The 20,101-nt window shown below is 38.4% G+C and overlaps 1 protein-coding gene across 1 annotated transcript; it reads right to left on the reverse strand.

The window, feature by feature from the left end:
- Window positions 1-666: 666 nt before the first annotated feature.
- Window positions 667-17,845, reverse strand: LOC103467131 (hyaluronidase-2). Its single transcript, XM_008413221.3, has 7 exons — window positions 16,380-17,845; window positions 5,479-6,076; window positions 5,004-5,252; window positions 4,730-4,876; window positions 4,523-4,609; window positions 3,436-3,630; window positions 667-2,550 (listed from the first exon to the last, which is right to left on the reverse strand). Exons 2-7 carry the CDS (start codon window positions 6,031-6,033, stop codon window positions 2,170-2,172), a joined length of 1,614 nt encoding a protein of 537 aa, XP_008411443.2. The 5' UTR covers window positions 6,034-6,076; window positions 16,380-17,845; the 3' UTR covers window positions 667-2,169.
- Window positions 17,846-20,101: the final 2,256 nt, after the last annotated feature.

The raw sequence follows: 20,101 nt of genomic DNA on the forward strand, positions 1-20,101 counted from the left end.
AGTACATATCTTGAATTTTTCTTGAGTTTGTTTTAAAAGAAAAATAACATTTACTTAAACATAACAAAGCACACACTCTGCCTCTTTGCTGTGGCTCAAGGAAAACTCACATGGATGAAAAACTGTTTTATTGTTTGCTTTTGCACATCTAATGATGGGTTGTGCCTCATACCTTAAAGCTTAATAAAATCTCTCTCTTTGTTTTTAATTGTTCACCATTTCTGTCTGCCTGTAACAAGGTGCTGGTGTAGTTTCACCAAAGCTCAGACAGGGGAGGCCAAAGATCTCAGAAATTCAGCAATTTTTCATACAATGCGTAATGTCTATAAATTTAGATTTTTTTGTATATGTCAAAATTGTAGCCCAGAGAAGGTCAGAGATTCATATTCTGTGACTTTTGCTTACAAACTAGTCATTGGCGGCTGTGAGAACAAGAACATCCCTTGATCTGAATCTTTTGCTCAGTGCATTTTCTCTGTTTACTCCCAGTTCTGGAGAAAGTGCAAGTTGAAAGTTGTTTTCCATGATGGATCCGTCCTCTGTGTGATCCGACACTAGAGACGACCTCCCGTGTAAAACAATATCTGGAGTATGAATTGATTTATTAATCCTTTAGATATATAACAGAGCTAAATATCTTTTGTAGGATCTATTAATGCTTCTGCGTTTTTGTTTGAGCTCACTTTTTACAAGACTTCCTTCCATTTTTATTCAGTTTTTTAAAGCAGATTTAATACATCACAGTTCTGTACAGACAAGACATAAATAATGCTAACAACATAAATTACAAAAGTATGGATCATCCATAAAATACTACGAGCTCGTAAAAGAGAGCGGTGTGAATACAATCAATTGAAGACCAGGTAAGCGTGGATACTTTTTGAAGAGTTGTTTTTTATTTTTTTAAGTGAAAGGTATGAAAAGGTTTGACGGCTTCAGTAAATTATTTATTTGGAGTAACGGTCACTGTGCCTGAAATTCACATCATACGGCGTGGAATCAGCAGAAAAACATCCTCTGAGTGTGGAAAGCTGAGAGTAAATTAGTAATATTTGGGATTTAACACTATATTAAAAATTAATAAAATTAGGTGATGGTTAAGTTTCCCACTGTCTTTTCAGCTGCACTGCATTTGGGTTGCAATGCAAAACCCCCCCCAAAAAAACCATCGGTTGTGACTGTTTATGGATATGCGCAAATGAATTGTTGGATTATACACACGTTAACTTTTCCTTTTGAGTTTTTAAGAAATCAGCTACAACAGAGACTCAAGCGTTTGTGCCTGCGCTGTTTTAATGGGGCTGATGATGTAGGAATGATCTCGGGAGGCTTTGGCAGTGTCGCAGAGGAGCTGCACTCCTCGGTGTGTTGCTGTTTGCGTTGGGGCGAGGGCCACACCGCAGCATGGTGGCGTCCTGGCTGACGGCCTGTGGTTGTCGGGGATGTGTCGGACTGAATGCACCCCACAGAGACCTGGCTGTGCGAATGTGGATCCCTTTCTCGTAGCATCTCGCCTGTGGGATTCCGCTTTCAAATTCTGGACTGATGCCTGTCTGACAGGATTCTGGGGTTTCTTTGGTAAAGCAACCAAACTATCACTTCCCCCTTCGTTAGTCAGGGCTCACCTGGGAACCTCTGGACAGAGCTGGGTCAACAATCCCGAGTCCTTGGTGGATTTTAAAATCATTCACATGGTTTGGTGGTGCCAGTCTTTGAGGAGTGGAAAAGCGATAACCTTTTAAAATAATTTCTATCATTGACCTTCAACTCATGAAATGTCTTTTTAGATGACTTGGAAATGGAGAAGAGGAGATCACAACCAACCCGACGTACAAAGATCAACAAGCATGTAAATGTGAGGAGGCGGAGGTGTGGGTTCAGTTTTCTAAAGTTCTGCCACGGTACATAAACCTTTACATTCGATAGCCAGCCCACACAACAGCTGTTTCCTTCTCTGTACCACCGTGTCTTGGCACATTCAGTGATATCTGCTCTAAATATAGTTTGAATTCCTTTTGTTAAAAATAAAGTGAGTAATTTCGCTACAAAGCAGCAATCCTGCAGCTGTCGGAGACAAGACATTTTGAAAGGCATTTTGTTGAGATTTGTACTTGCAGTTCACACCACAGACCTTCTTTGATGAAGACCAGGTTAGTTTTGATTTTAAGGTCACAGGCATAAGCATCCAGCCCCCAGCAGCAGGAGCAACGTTTGTAGGGTCGGGGCAGCTAGTAGGTTCGTACCATTGTCTGTCTGTGTTTCTACTGGAACTGTTTGACTTCCAGTACCAGCAAAATCACTTCCTCTAAACAAACTCTCAGAGGCACTTTTTGTTGTGGAAGCTGTCCTGGTCTCCGCCGCGTTCCCAGTGTTTCCTTCAGCTTTTCCTCCAACAGACACGCCGTCCTTGGGGGGCTGCCGTTCAGAGATTTCCCCATCTGCACTCTTGTACCACTGGCACTGGAAGTCTTTTTTCCAGATCTCAGCTGGATCTGGTTCAGCCGCTTTAGTCTCTGCATCTGGCTGCTGGGTGGCTTCTGCTCCCTCTGCCTGAGAGAGAACGATAAAAGTAATCCTTTTGTTTTCGAAGATTAAATCCATTATTTTGACATTTTACAATGTCTGTCCTATCTAGAGTAGAGATTAAAAAAAAAAAACAGTCACTGACATTTCGTCGTGCTTAGTTAAATCTTTAGTTGTTTTTTTTCTGGTTTGAAATTATCACAAAAAGGGACTTTATGAAAAAAAAACATGTTTATATGTCGAAGCAAGGCAAAAAATTAGGGCTGCAAGCAAACCAGCGAATATTTTAGTAATCAACAATTTTATTGGCTATTCTATTATTTAATTACTTAAGCCTTTTTATACAATATTAGACGTACATTAAAAAGGCAAATAAACGAATAATTATATTCCTTATTTTAAATAAAAATAATAATTTCCTGAAATGCAATAATATAGCATTCCTTTAGTGTACGCTTCCTCATTTGTGGCTAAAAAAAAGACAAAGAATCTTTTTTGTTTGTATTTATTTGTATTTTAAACATTTATGTATGTCTTTTGTACAGCTTTGGATGACAGTGTTTTTGGGGTTTTTTCAGCAAATGTCCTCTCTTTATTCTACGTACTCCAGTTAACTATAATTGATTACTAAATTAATTGACGATTATTTCAATAACTGATTAACCACTTTTAATCCGAATAATCATTTCAGCCCTACAGGAAATAGCTGCCAACTTCTGTTTATAGTTTGACATGGCAGATAAAATTCACATGTTTGCACCTGTTCCAACAAGAGCACAATGTCAATCAGTCAAGTTATTTGTGTAACACATTTCAGCAACAATGCAGTTCAAAGTGCTTCACATCATAAAAACACAAATTCACAAAGTCGGAGAACACACAGATGTTGCCTTTAAAATCCCACTTTCCTACCTTTTCTGTTGACTTGTCTGCAGCACTGGGTTGGGACGGCAGGTGGAGGTAGGCGGAGCTGTCTGGGTTTTGACGGACACAGCGACCCTTCCCCTGACAGAGGGAGGAGGAACAGGACTGAGTCGCAGTGGTAACGTTGACGGCGTAAGGGCCCAGGACTTTGCGGACAAACACGGCCAGGTCTTGGCACTCTCTCTGGGGAGAGAGGGGCAGAATTAGACATGAGCAGATGAAGCATACAGGGCGATGGAGGCAAAAAGCTGAGCAAGTTTGATTCGCAAAGACCAGGTTTGACGGGCCCTGATTAGTGCACTCAGGTAGATTGGCCAAATGATGCACGAGAAAGAGGTTGGAAGCAAAAATGAGACGGATGGATAAAAAAATTAAACAGTAGAAAGGTTCTGGTTGAGCAGGAATCTTGAAAAATAATCACCTCTCGCTGTGTCTTACAAAAGTGTTTAACCTCAAAGTTATTTTATAATTTCGAAACCACAAATGTCAGTGTATTTTATGTAATAGATCAGCAGGCAGTCGTTCTTAATGCTTTTGCAAGTAAAAATCGGATCTTCCCCGCAGCTTGATGCTGCCACCACCATGTTTCATTCCAGGGACGGTGTATACAGAGTGATAAGAACTATTACAGTTTACTGTTTGCCACAAGCCAGGAAACGACAAACATGTAGAAAAAATATATTCTAGTCACTTGGGTGGGGAACAAAATGAACATTTTGTGCTGTAATGTTTCTTTCCAAAGAAACTAACACTGCACATCAATCTAAGTACACTATGGAAACACATGGTGGTGACAGCATCATGCCGTGGGGCTGCTTCTCTTCAGAGGGCACAAGAAATCTGGCAAGTTGATGAAAAGATGGATGGAGGTAAACACAGGCTGGCTAGAGGTTGCAAATCACGGCTCTAAACATACAGACGTAGCTACAAAATGTCAGCCTTTTGATGACCTGAAGCTGGTAGAGAGCAACTCTGTGATAAAATCCCAGTTATATATGGAATATATCCAAAGTGGGATACTTGTATAACAATGTACACACAGTGGTTGCATGTTGGTGTTTCTTCTGCACAGTACCTCTGTTTTCATCTCACTTCTATTCCAGATGACAACTCCTGCTGTTCCCATGGCAGCACATTCTCCTATAGTGTTGATGAGGTCAGCCTTAAAAAAAAAAAGAAAGAAAAGAAAAGTAGGTTTTCCCAAAGCACGTTTTAGTCACTTCATTTATGGTATTGCACTTTAAGATTGCTGGACGTTTTGTTTCTAAACGCTGTGTCTTACCTGTGATAGGAAAGTTTTGCTTGAAACATACACGCTCTTTACCAAAGGAAAAACAGGGAGATCAAACTCTGCTCCAGCCACCGATGCTACTCGTAGTGATTCTTTTATTTGACTTGACAGGAAGGACCTGGCTGCCACTGTCCCACCCTGGAGAAAAATATAGATTTAAACAACATACCAAGTGCAATTGCATTCATGTTTGGTTCGGACCCCCACACAGTCCCCAAGTCCACAGAAGTGGATTCTGTTCTCTATCTATAATGTGACGTGATACCTGCCGCTTCTCCAGGGTCAGGAGGGGGAAGAGCGCAGAGCTTCTCTTCCACAGCCACAGAAGCTCATCGTTGAGGGCCATCTCTGCAGGGGGGCACTGGCCGCTGTAATTGCCTAACTGCGTCTGGGTGGGGTCACTGTTATAGCAGCTAGGGTAAGGGGAGAAACCCCACAATGCCTTGGGCCGCAACCTTTTAACCTCCCGCAGAGTCTCCACCATGACTGACTGAGCCGCTGCCTCAAAGTCCACCTGTGGCAAGATGAGGATATCTGTCAGAAATGTCCGATAAATTCCTGTTATCCTGTTAATAGACACATTAGAACTAAACGTCAGGAATTCCTGAGCTATGACAGGTAGTATGAGAATAACTCCTCCATCATCCTTCTGTAACAGCAGCTTACATCATATTTAAATAATGTTACACTCTTTTTCTGTCTCTTTTGCACTCCCACATCCCCTGACCTCCTTTCCTTACCCGTGACCACTTCTCCACTTCCTCTGGGGTCCATTTAGGGAAGAAACTCCGGAGCAGTTTCCTGGAAGCCTCCAGGTACATTGCTTGTTTCTCTTGGTTTCTTGACCACTGGGGGACCCATTCTGCCCAACGGAGGACCCCCAGGCCGAGGTACCGGGGCGCAGGCAAAGCTGCCTCCAAGTCTTGCTTCGTCTTCTGCACATGCCCATCCAGTCGTGTGTGCTGTGGAATCCCTCCGTTGATTGGTGTGTTTTTGTCCAGAAAATATGGGTAGTTACCCAGCGAATCCTCGTAAAAGACGGACACTCGACCCTCCCGTTCCATGCCAAAGGATGTTGGGTTTAGGCGACTGGCACAGGAAGAGTCAGGGACACCCCAGAAGATAATGAAAGGCTGTCCGGACAGGAGTGGAAGACGGGCAGGCTCTGCTGGACCAGCATCAGCAAAGGAGCCGATCGAGAACAGGAGTAAAGACGAGTAAAACAGAAGAGAGCGCCGTGTGTGTTTTGGTAGCGGCTGTGGATCTGGATGGAGCTGTGATTCGGCCCACGCCATTGAAGCAGCTCAGCTGTTCAGGCCCTCACAGCCAATCATGTTGCTGGAAAACACAGTTATGGAACAAAGTCAATTCTGATTAGTGATGGAACAACGGTGAGCAGGAGTGACAGGTGTACAAATCACAAGATACGCTTAATTTTCTGGAAGACTCTGGGACACAGCTTGGTGTATGCTGAGGGTCGAGGAAACAGGCAAAATAAGAAAAAATAAAAGATGTGCTGGCATTTTTGTCTTTCACAATATTTACGGTTTTGATTTTTTTCTTTTTTGAGGGGATCAAAAACCACCTGCCTACGACTCCACCAAACCTCACTGGGGACATTTTGTGCTCCATCTTATAGTTAGTCATTTTAAACAAGTTTATATGTTCTAACTATTTTCAACTTAAATGTATAAATATGTACATTTTTTGCAAAATGCTTATTTGGGTGCTCAGTTGCACCCAAATAAACAAAAGTATTAGACTTGCATGAGCCAGGCTTTCATTGATTGATACCGTTTGTGTTTTTCTTTAAAGCCATCATTAACTATGCAGTTTTGACTAATTCAGATTTTCAAGGACATTAAAACATACAAACTCACTTGTGTAAACTTTGTTTTTGTGTGGCTGATGTTTGTGACATCAGCCACAAAATTAAAACATGTCACAGATTCCTTGGTATTGTTATAAATCGAACAAATAAGTGACTATAATATTTACCATATTATTAGGTCAAAACAAATATCTCTAAGCTATTTTTTATTTGTGTATCAAAGTACAAAGCTGTTTGTTTGCAGACCAAAAAACATGAGAGGATTCAGTGTTTTTTAATGAGCAGAAAAGAAACCCCCACCCAAATGTTCAGGACTGGACGAGGCGCTCAGCGGTCAGAGCTGATTTGGATCAGGGCGGCTCGGCAGTGAGGTTTGGATCTTGTAACAAATCAATACGCAGAGAAAGCTTTTCATTATGGAAACCCAGTTATCATTATTGAGCTTCATTAGGGAGACATTTAGCTGATCGAAGGTAGATGAACTGCTCCACACTGTCTGAAAAGCCACACTTCTCTTCAGCAAACATCTAAAATATCAGAAATCAGAAAAATAGAACAAAATTGAATTATTTAAATGGCAGCTATATTTTTGTACAGTATGACAATTATGCTAAATTATAGTGTTTTTATTTTGAGCTGTCTTATAAGAACTTATTAGAGATAATGAATTCAAAGTATTGTAAGGTTTTAAATGGTGCCTAAAGACTAAAACATGTCTTTAAATGAATCTTCACACTGCCAATCAGTAAAACGATACAACGTGATCCTCTTTTTTTTGTCTTATGTAATTGTTTACAGTTTTTTAAATTGGCAACAGAAAAAAAATCTATATTTAATATCTTCCAGCTTGTTTCTTTCACCAAGAAATTGTTACATTTTGGTGACTGAAGCTAAACAGTTGCTTGTTAGTGGTAGCGACTCTCGTCGTGAACACAAATAGCTGCATGCTTTCTAACAAGCCATTAAAAAACGGAAATGTCCCTCTGTGTGAAAAGTGACTGGCGGAGACATAATAGATGCTGTTCCAAATGTCACGAAATTCCCCTAAAACACAGCAGAGTCCTGCTTGTTGACAAAAACACAGATTGGGGACACCAGCATCGTCTTCCACTCATACCATGTAGCATTTCTGCTGCAGACATTTCTAATTATCCTGCCTCGTTATACTAATAACTGGTCTAATATTTTTAAATATAAAAAAAATCGTGAACCCTAACAAGATAGCAGGTGTCAGTCACCTGCTAAGATGTATGAGTCAAAACTCGCATCTGTTGACTGTGTTTTTTTCGTATCTGAATCCTTTGTAGCACGATGCTTTATTGATGACGCCTGTGTGAACACAACTCGACTGAGGTGACACACGGCATGCAACACGTTTCCTGTAAATTGTAGTAACTTAAACTGACTGTACTTTCATTTTGTTAATAAATCCAGCTTTTTCAAGGAAGTGCCACTGAAAATGTCAGTGTAATCCCAAATGGAGGTTTGTGGTAATGGATGTTGACAGGTGTCAAATAAGCCTCCAGACACCCAACATTTAAAGCTACTGAGTCCACTGTGGTCAGAGGTCACAGTATGGAGAGTCCTGCTGGTCTCTGACTGAGCAAGTAGAAAAATGTGGGCAAAAACAAAACAGCAACTTGGGTATAAACATGATTCATTATTTAGTAATGATTTTTTTCTTTTTTTGTTGTTGCTTTGAATGAATCTAGCATAGTTTTATTGTGGGCCATAATGAGATATTGCTGGCAGGGGAATCAATCATTATTACTGAAATGAAGCCAACATGGAAAACATTCAGTACATCAAATGTAAAGAACACATCTGGATTTCTGTTTTCACCTTTTTGTCACACTTAGTGTTGAATTAGATCTTCAAACTAATTTTAACTTCACACCAAGATAACCTGCATGAAGACAAACATGAGTTTTCAAACAATGATTTTATTTAACTGGTTGCGCCTCTCATAACAGCGCTGTCTAGGAGTGACTTTTGACCCACTTTTCTTTACAGAATTGTTCTAACTCTGCCATACGACTTGCTTAAGGACATCAATCCCACACAATCACAATCGGATTAAAGCTGGGATTTGACTAGGGCATTCCAAAACCTTTATTTTGCGCTCTGAGAGCCATTCAGAGGTCGACTTCCTGCTGTGGTTTGGATCATTGGAGCGCTGCATAACCAAAGTAAGCCTGACCTGAGGTCACACAGTCCTTTCTTAGTCAATTTTGGCAAGTTGTCCTGATGCTGACCAAGCAGAGCAGCCCCTATTATCACTGTTTTTGACTATAAGTAAAATGTTATATTCATGAAATACTGTTAGTTTTACATAAAAACTAAACTGGACCTTCAAAAAATGTCCAATTGTGTCTTACCAGTCTACAGAATATTTTCTCAAAACTCTTTGGGATCATGTAGATTCAAATTCAAAAATACATTTTTGATTGACGGTGAAATTAAATGCATTGTTGATGCATATTCATACACATGTTCAGCAGCATTGTTTTGAAATCTCCCATAGATGTTACATGATCACGCTGATCTTTTGGCAGCTCTGTTCTAGGAGACATGTTAGTGGATTTAAAAGATTTAAAACATGCGTCTCTGTTTTTAATGCATTCTGATTCAAGATTACCGTCTCTCTTAGCAATTTCGATACAAACAAAATTTCGACTTTTGGCAAAGATGGTTTCTCTCCCATCAACGGCATCTTCTTTTTCCAAAGTGACATTAATTCGGCCTGTAAGTGTTACCTTTTTTATTCCAATAGCTGTAATCCCATCATGATGGATGTAATCCCTATCTCTCTGCTTGTAGTGAGTGGTAAACGTGAGAAGTGGCTAATCTGTTCCGGATAAGCCTCTTCTCTGTGTTTACTTTTCTGTTTGCTCAAACGCTCATCCTGAATCTGCTGCTTCCTCTGTTCAAAGTTGGAAAAAAAAATTGTAACTCACTTTCTTTCTCTCTTTTTTTCAATTTTTAAGATAGTTGGTGATAAAGTATCTTATTTGGGTTAAGTAGCAGGTTAAATACTGCTTTTTTTAATATGAATAAACTACTTTAAGATTACACTTTTTAGCAAGGCTAAAAAGTCATTTTTAGCAGAGAAACAGCTTGTGATTTTTCGGAAAGTGTTTCCCGCTCGCTTACACCTCACAGTAAATGTGTTTTCCTCTCCACCATGAAAGCTTCTAATCTGTGCCAATTAGATAAGAAATAAATAGAGGTCTGACCTGCTGGGAATTTGATTTCTTTTTTTAAATAATCCTTTTACTCTCAAATGAAGGTTGAATGCTATCGTCGTCATGCTGCTAGACGTTATTATTGCTTACGGGAAGAGGTTTCTTTCAACCCAGTGTCGTGTGTTTGGTTTTCTTTGACTTCGAGATAGAAATCGAAGCTTTTCATTCTAAATTAGAGAACTTCTTTGATGTTTCCTTTTTCGTATTTGTAGCCTTGAACGTGTTATTTTCTGCCTCTCTTTGGCAGTGCTTCATAGTTTTTTTTTTTTGTTTTGTTTTCCTGCGGCGCGTCGCTCGATAAACATGGGGAAAAACGAGCGCGAGGAGCCAATGAGGACGTGAAAGCGGCTAAGATTAGGACGATAAATGCGTCACTTCATCTGGAGGCCAACAAAAGGACCAGTTCAGCTAGGCGGCAACAAGTCAATGTTTACCAAACAGTTAAATGGATTAGGTTGGAGTCATAGAGCTGTTCGACCACACAGGAGCTGCCGCCAGTCGAAAGTTTGCTCCGTTTTTCTTTATGCTCGATGACGTTGACACACGCACTCGTCATCCACGTTAGCAGAACACGTTTACAGCCAGCGCTGACATTATGACACTTTGTATGATTTGCTAGTCCTTGAGAATTCACTTTATGCTCCTCCGTGTTCATAAAAATAAAATGTTTACCTTTTCACACACGTCTGCAGTTTCCTCTTTTGCTTTTCATGTTATTTATAGGTAAGTTAAGCTGTACAATTTTATCCATTTCACCAAAACTTGGTGAGCTACAGCACAGATACAGTGGGTGTTTGATTTTTATGTGATGGAACATTATTGATAAACTGAAGCTCTAAGCTTTTTTTTTTTTTTGCTTCATGCAGAACAGCAGCACAGCTTAACAACCAATAAGTTGATGGTGTTCCAGACATAAATACCACAACTGTGTCAAACCAAAATAGATGTCCCTGCAGATTTAAAATGTTTCAAACCCTGCATATGCATACAAACTAGCTGCTGTTTGTAATAAGCACAACAAAGAACAATGCTAACAGTGAAATATGACTAATAATGCAAGTGGATTCTCCAAATTAATCACACAGTTCCACTTTGAACAACTTCCACGCCTGTTCATGTCAGCATCTTTGGTTTTTAGTAGAGCTCATCTCTGCTGTCATGAGGAATCTGCAGCCACGCCTCATGGACAAAAGCCTCCAGTTCCTTTTTATTGTTGGGTTTGTGTGCTGCATTCGCCTTTTCCAAATACAACCTGAATTTTTCAATAGAGTGCAGGTCTGTTGACCATTGCAGTATCTTCCAGGACTTCTTCTGAAATCGAACCTTAAAGAACTTCGAGATGTGCTTGTGGTCATTGTCCTGCTCAAAGCTTCAGATGCTTCATTGACAGGTTGACAGTTTTTTTAAAGACTTTCAGATATTTGACTGAACCCCACAGCACCACTGAGCCTCTGCTATGCATCATGCTGTATTCAGCATGCTTATTTCTACCTCCTCCAGACGTGCAGTACTGCTGATTCATTGGCCCAACAAGTTCTGGTTTTTCACTCATCACTCGCCAAAATAGAACCGCAAAACCGCTTTGGATTATTTATAAAGTCCAGGGAATATTGGAGTTTTTGGCTCAGTATTTGTATGACTCTGACGATATTAGTGCTTGGAAACTGAAACTGCAGTGGCTGCTGCAGCAAAGTCTTACCGCAGGTGTTTTGATCACCTGCAATGTGATGCAGCCACTATTCCTTTAGCTCTAGCATGTGACGTAACTACACAATGTTCTGTTTCAAGCACACCTAATTCAACAAATGAAGCCATTGGTTAATGGTATCAGGTTGGTTTGAGACCATGCCTGATTTGTAAATGTATTTACAAATCAGCCATGATTGTGTTCAATCATTTGCAGTAGTCTGCAAAAGTTGGATTTTAGGTGTCATTTTGACCAAATCCTTGTAATAGTAGCTTTATTAAACTATTAAAACGTTAATTAATTGAAAAGTTAAAGGTAAAAGTGTGAAATTTGTTTATTGCTAACACCTGAGCAATTTCGAATGGTCCATATGGGGGGGATTAAAATAATTTGATGATTTGTAGAGGTGGTTAAGCTACCTACGTTTAGGTGATTTATTCTAAGACTACAAACAAAATACTACAATAACAAACAGCTGTAATAAAAGCCTTAAATCAGTCAAACTGATTTAAACTCCGTTGGAAGTACTTCTCAGTATTTTCGCGCGGGTTTCTTGGCGCCTCCTGTGGTTTCTCCTCAGGTGAACCTGGCCAGGTCCGATTAGTAGGAACTAATGAGGACCGCGCAGAAAAGCCGGATCAGCGCGTCATTGCACGGACTGTCCGCACAGAGTTATGGGCAACTTTTAACGTAGTGTTTTCATTTGAAAGTCAGGACCAGCTGGCCTGTTTTCAGAGATCTTATTTTTAATGGTTTAGTGTTCAGGTCAGATGATGATGATGATGATGATGATGATGATTGTTGGAGTAGAGGGAGGAAATCGTCTCCTATGGCCTTTTGAGTTTCTCTGTCTTTGTCATTTTCTATTTTATCCATTGGTATAATGTCCTCTAGCTGCTGGACCCATATTTCACCTCTTCTTGGGCTCTTTCTTATGAATACACATCATAATACAAATCATTTGAACGTTGAAATATTATCCTATGATATTTATTGACATAATATTTGGAATCAATCAATAACTTTTTTTTTAAAATTTTGTCAGTAAAAGTGATGAAAATAACACTTTTATCTTGATTTCACAATGCTTTTATGTATAAGGTCAAAAATCCTTGTCTGAATACCATTGTGCTCGCTTTGTTAGGACGGCAAAACCATTTCTGTCGCACAAAACAAGTTTTAAGAGCGTTCGGCGGTGCCGTGTCAGTCGAAGGGAAGCAGCAGGATGGACGGTTTGTGGCGACAGGTGGGAAGGGTTACGTTAGGTTGGATCAGACAGCAGTGCATACCAAATCTAGCACTAAATGCTCAAGGTTTGTGAGGTTAATTCCATAAGAAGAGTTCGTACAGCTGGAACTGAGAAAAACAAGGACAGCCCACGGTCGCCTGCCTGTGAGGAGAAGACTGAGAGTCCTCGTGTTTAATTTAAATCAAAATAAATCATTGAGAATTTGTCAAATACTGTAGATATTTACACATAAAGATATCAAAATTGTGAGGTACATTTGTTATCAGCCCACCTGAGTCAGTGCTTCAGCTGCAACTAAAGCTGTAAGAATAACAGGCCATTTGTCAAGATCAGCTCAGCCCCAGTTTTACACACATTTGTTTATGACATTTTCTATTTTGCGAAATAGTTCAAGATAAGTCACATTCGTGAACATTGCCTTTTAGGCCTCGCAAATTCTTAATCTGATCGAGGTCTGGCCTTTGACTGGACCTTTTTAACACAAAGCTCTGGCTTGTATGTTTAGAGTAGTTTTCTGGGAATATTAAGGTAAACTGCAAACATAAGTTTATGTGGGTTGTTTCAGTAACATATTCAGATTTTGTATGCATATCTATATATTTTGAAAATTGAAAAGATAAATTTGCTTTACTTTTCAAGTTATGAGCTACTTTGTGTTGATCTGTCATATAAAAACCCAACAAATATTATTGTGTGAAGATACTGAAATACGTTTAATAGCTAAACTGAATTTTGTTCCAGGATGTCCCTCAATATTACTTGATCCAAGTTATAAAAAGTTTTTTTTTTAATTCAGTGTAGTTTTTGTAATTCTTCCCAGAAAATAAGATTTGGCATTTCTAAAAAAAAAATTAAAAAAAAAAACTGTTAAACAGGAATGTCTTGACCCAGAGAGTTTTTGCTTTGCTTTAAAAAAGAAAAACTCATAAAATACCTAGAAAAAGCCCCTCTATAGCACTGATTTTTGTGCAAACATATTGGTGACTTGCTATATTTTAGTAATTAAATCATTGAGTGAAGAGTTAAATTGCATTTAGCAATTAGATCCACCATTTAAGATCCTTTTAAGCAAAGCAGCTCTTCACATGAGTCCTTCGTTAGACGACAGGCCAAGTCGACGTGCAGCCTGTGCATAACTGAGTTTAATATAAATCACTGATTTAATAAAAACATGCCCATTAATGTGGTGGAGCGGGCAAAAAAGGTTTTCCCGGTGACTAGCAATGAATCACGGTTTCCAAGAGTTTCAATAGAAAAAAATTTAAAAGATTAAAATAAAAAAAAAGGCAAATATACAAACCAGTTTACAACTTGATAAAGTTTTGAGTTCTTTACAGTTTGTCACTGCTTAAAAAACAATGTAAGTGATCCTTCACTGTCTGATTCAGTCTGTGGTGAAAGTTGGTGGGGACAGTGAACAGGGATCATGTTTCCCTCCGCTCTGCTCTTTCCCCTCACTGCCTTCTCAGCAAATTTGTCAAAATGGCAAAAGTAAAATGTTTGATTTATGGTGCTGCAACAGATCTGCCTTGAGCACTTTCTTACTTCATAACACCATCAAGATTCTTGCCATCATGTTTTTTATTTTCCAAAACCAGTGAAAGTCCGGTCAGTAGTCAGAGGGCCGGAGTTACAAAAATATTATGTGGCTGTAAAGAAAATACAGTCTCAAATAAACGCAGAAGCCCATCATGTTATAGCTGTGAGCTATGTTTCTGTGAAACACTAAAGAGCAGGCCGGCTTACCAGAGCAGATAGCACAACTAACTAACCTGATGTCAGCGTGTTGTGAAGCTTTATAAAGATATAAAGATTTAAAGATAACCCAAGATAATATTACTTTCCCAAAATGTAATCTTATTTTGTGCAATATGAACTTGAAAGCTACTTCTAAATTTAGAAGATGTTTTGGATTTTTCTTCTAGTGTCATAATATTAGTTTCACTATCATGACTGTTACATTACATTAGCTGTGGTGGGAATAACATCTACTTTTATGGTTTAAATAAAAACTATTAGCAGATGACACATATTTTTTTGTTCCTACCATGAAGCAGTTTAACACGCTGACAGAATGTTTTGCTGGCCCATGCCATGTTTGTGACCCTTAAGTTTGCATTTGAAATGTCCAAACTGAGATAAAAATGACTGAACTAGATCCGTGTCGGCTGAACGTTCGAGGTCTGTGAGAACATCTAGACAGTAGCCACATTCACTCTCTCTCTCAAACCTGGGTTTAAATTAATTTTTAACATAAACTAAGTGTTAAGTTGATGATTGACAGGGATTTAAAGACAATATTTCTCAAGTCGCAGTTCTAATATATTGTCCTCTCAATAATTATATCTTCCTTTAACGTAAGGAGTCACTCCGGTCCTGCTAAACTTTTAACATACAGAGATTTTGTTTTAATATTCTTGTTCTTATCTTCTTTTAGTTTAATTTATTTGTACTTGTTAAGAGAAATGCAAAAAATGTTTCTGTATAACGTTGCAATGCCATGTTTAAAATGTCCCAAGTATCAATAAACTATTTCGAAAGAAAAAAAAACTCCCTTTAACTTGGAAGGTAAAATTCAATCTGCAAAACAACAAAATTATTATTTATATTAACAAATGTGTGTGTAGTTAATTCATTTTCAGTTTTTATTTTATCGCTAAAGTAAGTCTGAACACTGACTGGTAGGACTAATAATTTAAATGTTAAATATTAATAAAATTGATTAATATTTAACACTGCAGCATTATACAATTTAATATATTAAGATTTAATGAAATTATACTTTAGGTTGTATTTTTGCGCCTTTTTAACAAAAAAAATATTTTCTATACTTTTATATACATATATTAAAAGTTATAAGCCTATTCTTTGCTGTCATGTGGACTTTGATATTTTAACTGTAGGTTTTCTCATTTCATTCTTAGGATTATTGTGTTTCTTTAATGTTTTTTTATTACACTAATTCTGCTCTGCCTTCAAGTCTGCTGCTCTCTTGTGTGATTCTCCCAATTATCTAGTTAACCTTTTGTTATTGTCTCTGTCTAAGTACGGAGGTAAACTTTTCTTGGCATTGTCTATAGACTTTGACTGGGCCATGTCTGAGCTTGCTCCCTCTAATTATTTGCCCACAACAGGAGCTCTCCTATGACATGATGTACAAAGATGGAGGTTTATCATAATTAAGCTCCATCTATGATCCAAACTTATGCGTTCAGCAGTTTGTAAATGCGATACATCTATTACCTTCCAGTGCGTAGTTAATACTAACCCTGATTTGATATGGAATTACAATAATCCAGTTTAGGAAGTCTTCCAGAAGATTGGATTAAAATAAAGACAATAAAAAACCTCACTTAGCTTAAGTCAGTTTAATCTGTAAAACATTAAGCCAGGTCAAAACGTTGAAAAATGCAAAATATGATGAATGACATTTTTGTAATAGTGTCTAGAAAGGGAGCAAGCTGCATGCTGATCACATAGGTTTTAAATTTGCAAGCTATATCATAAAAAAAATTGCTGGGAAAACAAAATAAGCAACTTAATTATTGCTTGTGCCACTTGCTCAAACACTAGAGTAGCAAAAGACAGGCTGTATGCGCTGCTGGCAAGTCAATGAAAGTTAAACTTACCCAGGCTAATATTCCTGTGTCCTGTATTTAGGACCACCACGTTTCTGCTCCTGGTTCTGAAATGAGTGTTCTTCCGTCTTCAGTTTCATTGTTTACTCCCCTGGTCGCAAAAGGCAGTGAATACTGCGGGATTTGTGAGGGCATGGGTGAGCTGTTCGTGCAAAAACATGCAACAGAAAGAGGCTCCTTTCGCCTGAAGGAGGAAGACAGGAAAAGACGAGGAGGAAGAAAAGGAGATAAGGGGACAGAAATAGTCAAGAGAATTAAAAGGTGTCAGGAGAGGAAGAGAAGGTGAAAAAACTAAGAAGGAAAGATATAAAAGAGGTATGAGAGGAAGCCAAGCAGAGATAGAGAAGTCATTTGAGGTCTTCCCAGGAGATTGAAGGATGCTTGGCCAGCACCATGTGTGTGTTCACGTTCACAGCCAGGCTTAGCTTCCTTACTCAAAGATGGTAAGCTGGGTCAGTGAAGACCATGCTGCCTCACATGACCAGCGACGCTCCATGTAATCCAGTAATCCGCTGCTCTCCCACTGGGGCTCCAGGCTAGACAAAGCCATCTTCTTTCTTAATTAAGTATAATTTTTAAGTTTCTTAAACTTCCCTCCTCCCCCTCCGACTTTTTTTCCCCTCCCTCACAAATCCAAATCATCCTAATCTAGTTTACCCTCTGATTGAATCACTTGATCTCTTTGGATCTTTTGGTAGCACTGAAGCTGTGTGAGCATGGACTCATCCACTCGCGACACTGTAATATAGTGAGTGGATGTTCACACAATGAATGAACAGACTCTTAACCTGGTTTAAGCATTTTAAAAAATATATATTTTTAAAAATATTAAAGCTGGTGACGCACCGAGGAATCTGATGATGTTCACCTTGTTCCGTCCTGTCCGTTTCCCAGCAAACGCATCAGTTAACCTCCTGTCTCAACATCGTTTATCCAGGCTGCATGAGAGCGAGAGAGAGAAACACTTTTAGAAAATACTAGGAAGGCTAAACAGGGCACAGCAATGTTGCTCTAGTTTATATTTTTTTTTTTAGGTTTCTACTTCTTTATGTAATTGATGTTGGATCGAAAAATGTGGCTGACCAGTTAGAAATCTCAGAGCCACGTTAGTCAATAATACAGGAACGTCAATATGGCCCTCATTTTTATAAATAGTATTTTTACAGTCTCTCCTCCTTTGCACACAGCATGCCAGCATATGCTAATGGATAATAAAAAAGCTAAAAGAATAAGAAAGCTAAAAGGACCTTTTTGATTGCTCTTCTTGTTCTTCCTTGTAATCTAATTCTTTCAGAGAAAAAATACTGGAATTTGCTAAAATCTGTATCGGCAAAGCCTGAAATATTCTGGATCTGGCCTCAAACTTCAGAATCTATTTTAAAATAATCCGGTTAAATCACTCAAGTGCATGCACGCAATTTTCCTTTATTCTCATCAGATAAAAATCTTATTTCCAGAGAAATGTTCACTTTTAGTAAGAATCGAATATTCATCCAAGTCTGTGTTTCAGGGATCTTTTTTTTATTTTTTTTTGCAACACAAACAGGTCATTTTACAATGAAGTAGAAGGAAAATCTTTGTTATTGCAAACAAATATCTCTTTTCACTCCAGCCGTACACCCAGGCACAGACCTTTGAAATGTCCAATCTTACTACCACATTACGCACATTGAACATGATGAACTTTAAGGGTATTTTTAGAGCAGACCAAGCTAAAGAAGGAGGTTAGATAACAGTTTATGCTAGTTGAACTGCACCTGCATTCACCCCTAATTGTTTTGCTTCCTAACAGCTCAGACATTGTCGCAGTTGGCTGGTGTCCATCACCCTCCGCCATGAGTTAAGCAGCTGCTTCACTTACTGATCTTCTGTACAACGCAACAAATTCAGAGCTGGTTCTGCTGGGAGGTGACGGTAAATTCAAGAATTTCACCTCAGAAAAGCAGAGACTGTCTGGACTAAAGTAAAGACAACAAACACTCTTACAGCTGAACTGGGCTACATGCGGATCATTACTTAATTAAAAAGACAGTGAAAATGTGACTATTATTTTACTGCAATTTTAAGTGAAAATATGAACCATCCTGCAAAAGTTTGTAAAGTGAAATCTTTCTCAGATTAGGCAACTAAAAAGATTTTCTGCTCTTTAAAAGGGAGATCAGATTTACAAAAATGAGAATTAGATTTACAAAAAAAAAAATCTTTATGTCACCAGTGTCGTTTTCTTTTCCAGATCATTTTTTGATGATTTAATTATTTCTACTCATACCGAGTTGAACTTTGAACCTGTCTTTGATCATCCTACTCAGACATTTATTTCTCCACCAATCTCTGTCGCAGACGTTCATGAATCTCTGACAAAGGTGGAGTGTAAGAACTGAGCTTGTCCAGATAAAGAGATGAGACCACACTGACTTCAATAATTATCACTCAGTTCATATATTGTCTCTGTTGGTTAAGGCATTTTAATCCCTTCTTTTATGACCAACTCAACCATTTTCTCTCAAACAACAATGATCCTAAATTTCAGTGAGGTAACAAGCCAACTGATAGTAACATCACTGCAGCAATTACAAATGATGTGGTCAATTCATTTGACGTCAAACAACGTATGTCTATATTTATATCCATCTATCTATATTTTCTTTCTTCTTTCTTTTCTATTCCACTGCTTTGTCATTCCATCTCTGTCTATTAGGCTGCATGTCATTTTTTCCATTAGAGCTGTCGCTGCCACACAATAGCCAAATGACCCGGTCAAAGAATCGCACCTGTGCTCTCCGGGTTTTCTTCTAAATGCTCTACTTTTTGCTGTCCATCTCCTTGCCGCTCATGTTCTCTTTGCAATTTTCCACAGAAGCTGTCAGGATTTCTGTTTGTCTTGGTGAAAAGGTTTATTAGGATTAATGACCCTCATTATTATAGATGCTGCTCTGTCTTTTCACGAAGGTCTTGGCGGTTTTATGCAATCCTTGCTTTGACACTTCTTTGTCTCATCGACACATTGGACACGACGGCTCTCAAATAATGTTGAAGTATTTTGGGGGATTTTTACAAAAGAGATGAAAATAAAGATAAGTAATGCACCTTTTAAACTTTATCTCTATTTGGAATTGATTGGCAGACTGCAGCTGTTGAAAGGATGTTATGCATAATTGAGCATAATTCACGTTTCCACGTGTTTTTTTTTCTTTTGTTGTATGATTCTCAATATCTAACACACATACTTCCTTCATATTTAACAGTCTCCTGCTGAGGCATTTGCAGCAAAACTGTACATATTGCACCACAAGGACTTCATAAAAATATCCAACAATTGTCATATTTTATGTCAGTCAGTGTTTTCACTCTATTCTTCCCAGCTTCTATGTGTTTATGCATGTTTTTTTCCTCTCCACTAGCAACTACAGTATATTTATCTTGTTCTGGATTCAGAAAAATTGCAGTGAAAGTTTTTCTTTTATGTATTTGATTCTAATCACTATGTTTTTAGACTTTAGTCAAACTCAAAAAAAAAGATAAAAGCTTTAGGTACAGATCTAGTTTCTCAGACTGTTTACTGATAAACAGTCTGAGATTTTCTGTTGATAAAACAGAAAATCACACACCTTTTCTAGTTTTTTTTTTTAAATACCAGAAATTATTTGAGCTATGATCTCTTGTTTTGAACCCAAATGTTTTGGCAGTCAAAGTAAAAAAGAGGAATAGGAAAT

Source organism: Poecilia reticulata, chromosome 7 (genome assembly GCF_904066995.2).
Source record: "Poecilia reticulata chromosome 7, P_reticulata-male-v2, whole genome shotgun sequence".
NCBI classification, from domain to species: domain Eukaryota; kingdom Metazoa; phylum Chordata; class Actinopteri; order Cyprinodontiformes; family Poeciliidae; genus Poecilia; species Poecilia reticulata.

Bases quoted from the DNA above. Each gene is read 5' to 3' on its own strand.
- LOC103467131 (XM_008413221.3), bottom strand. From the start codon at position 6,033: ATGGCGTGGGCCGAATCACAGCTCCATCCAGATCCACAGCCGCTACCA. The intron at 4,877-5,003 runs GTATCACGTCAC...ATTTTTCTCCAG, and splicing joins TGACCCTGGAGAAGCGGCAG to GGTGGGACAGTGGCAGCCAG. The intron at 3,631-4,522 runs GTACTGTGCAGA...CTCTCTCCCCAG, and splicing joins GAAGTGAGATGAAAACAGAG to AGAGAGTGCCAAGACCTGGC.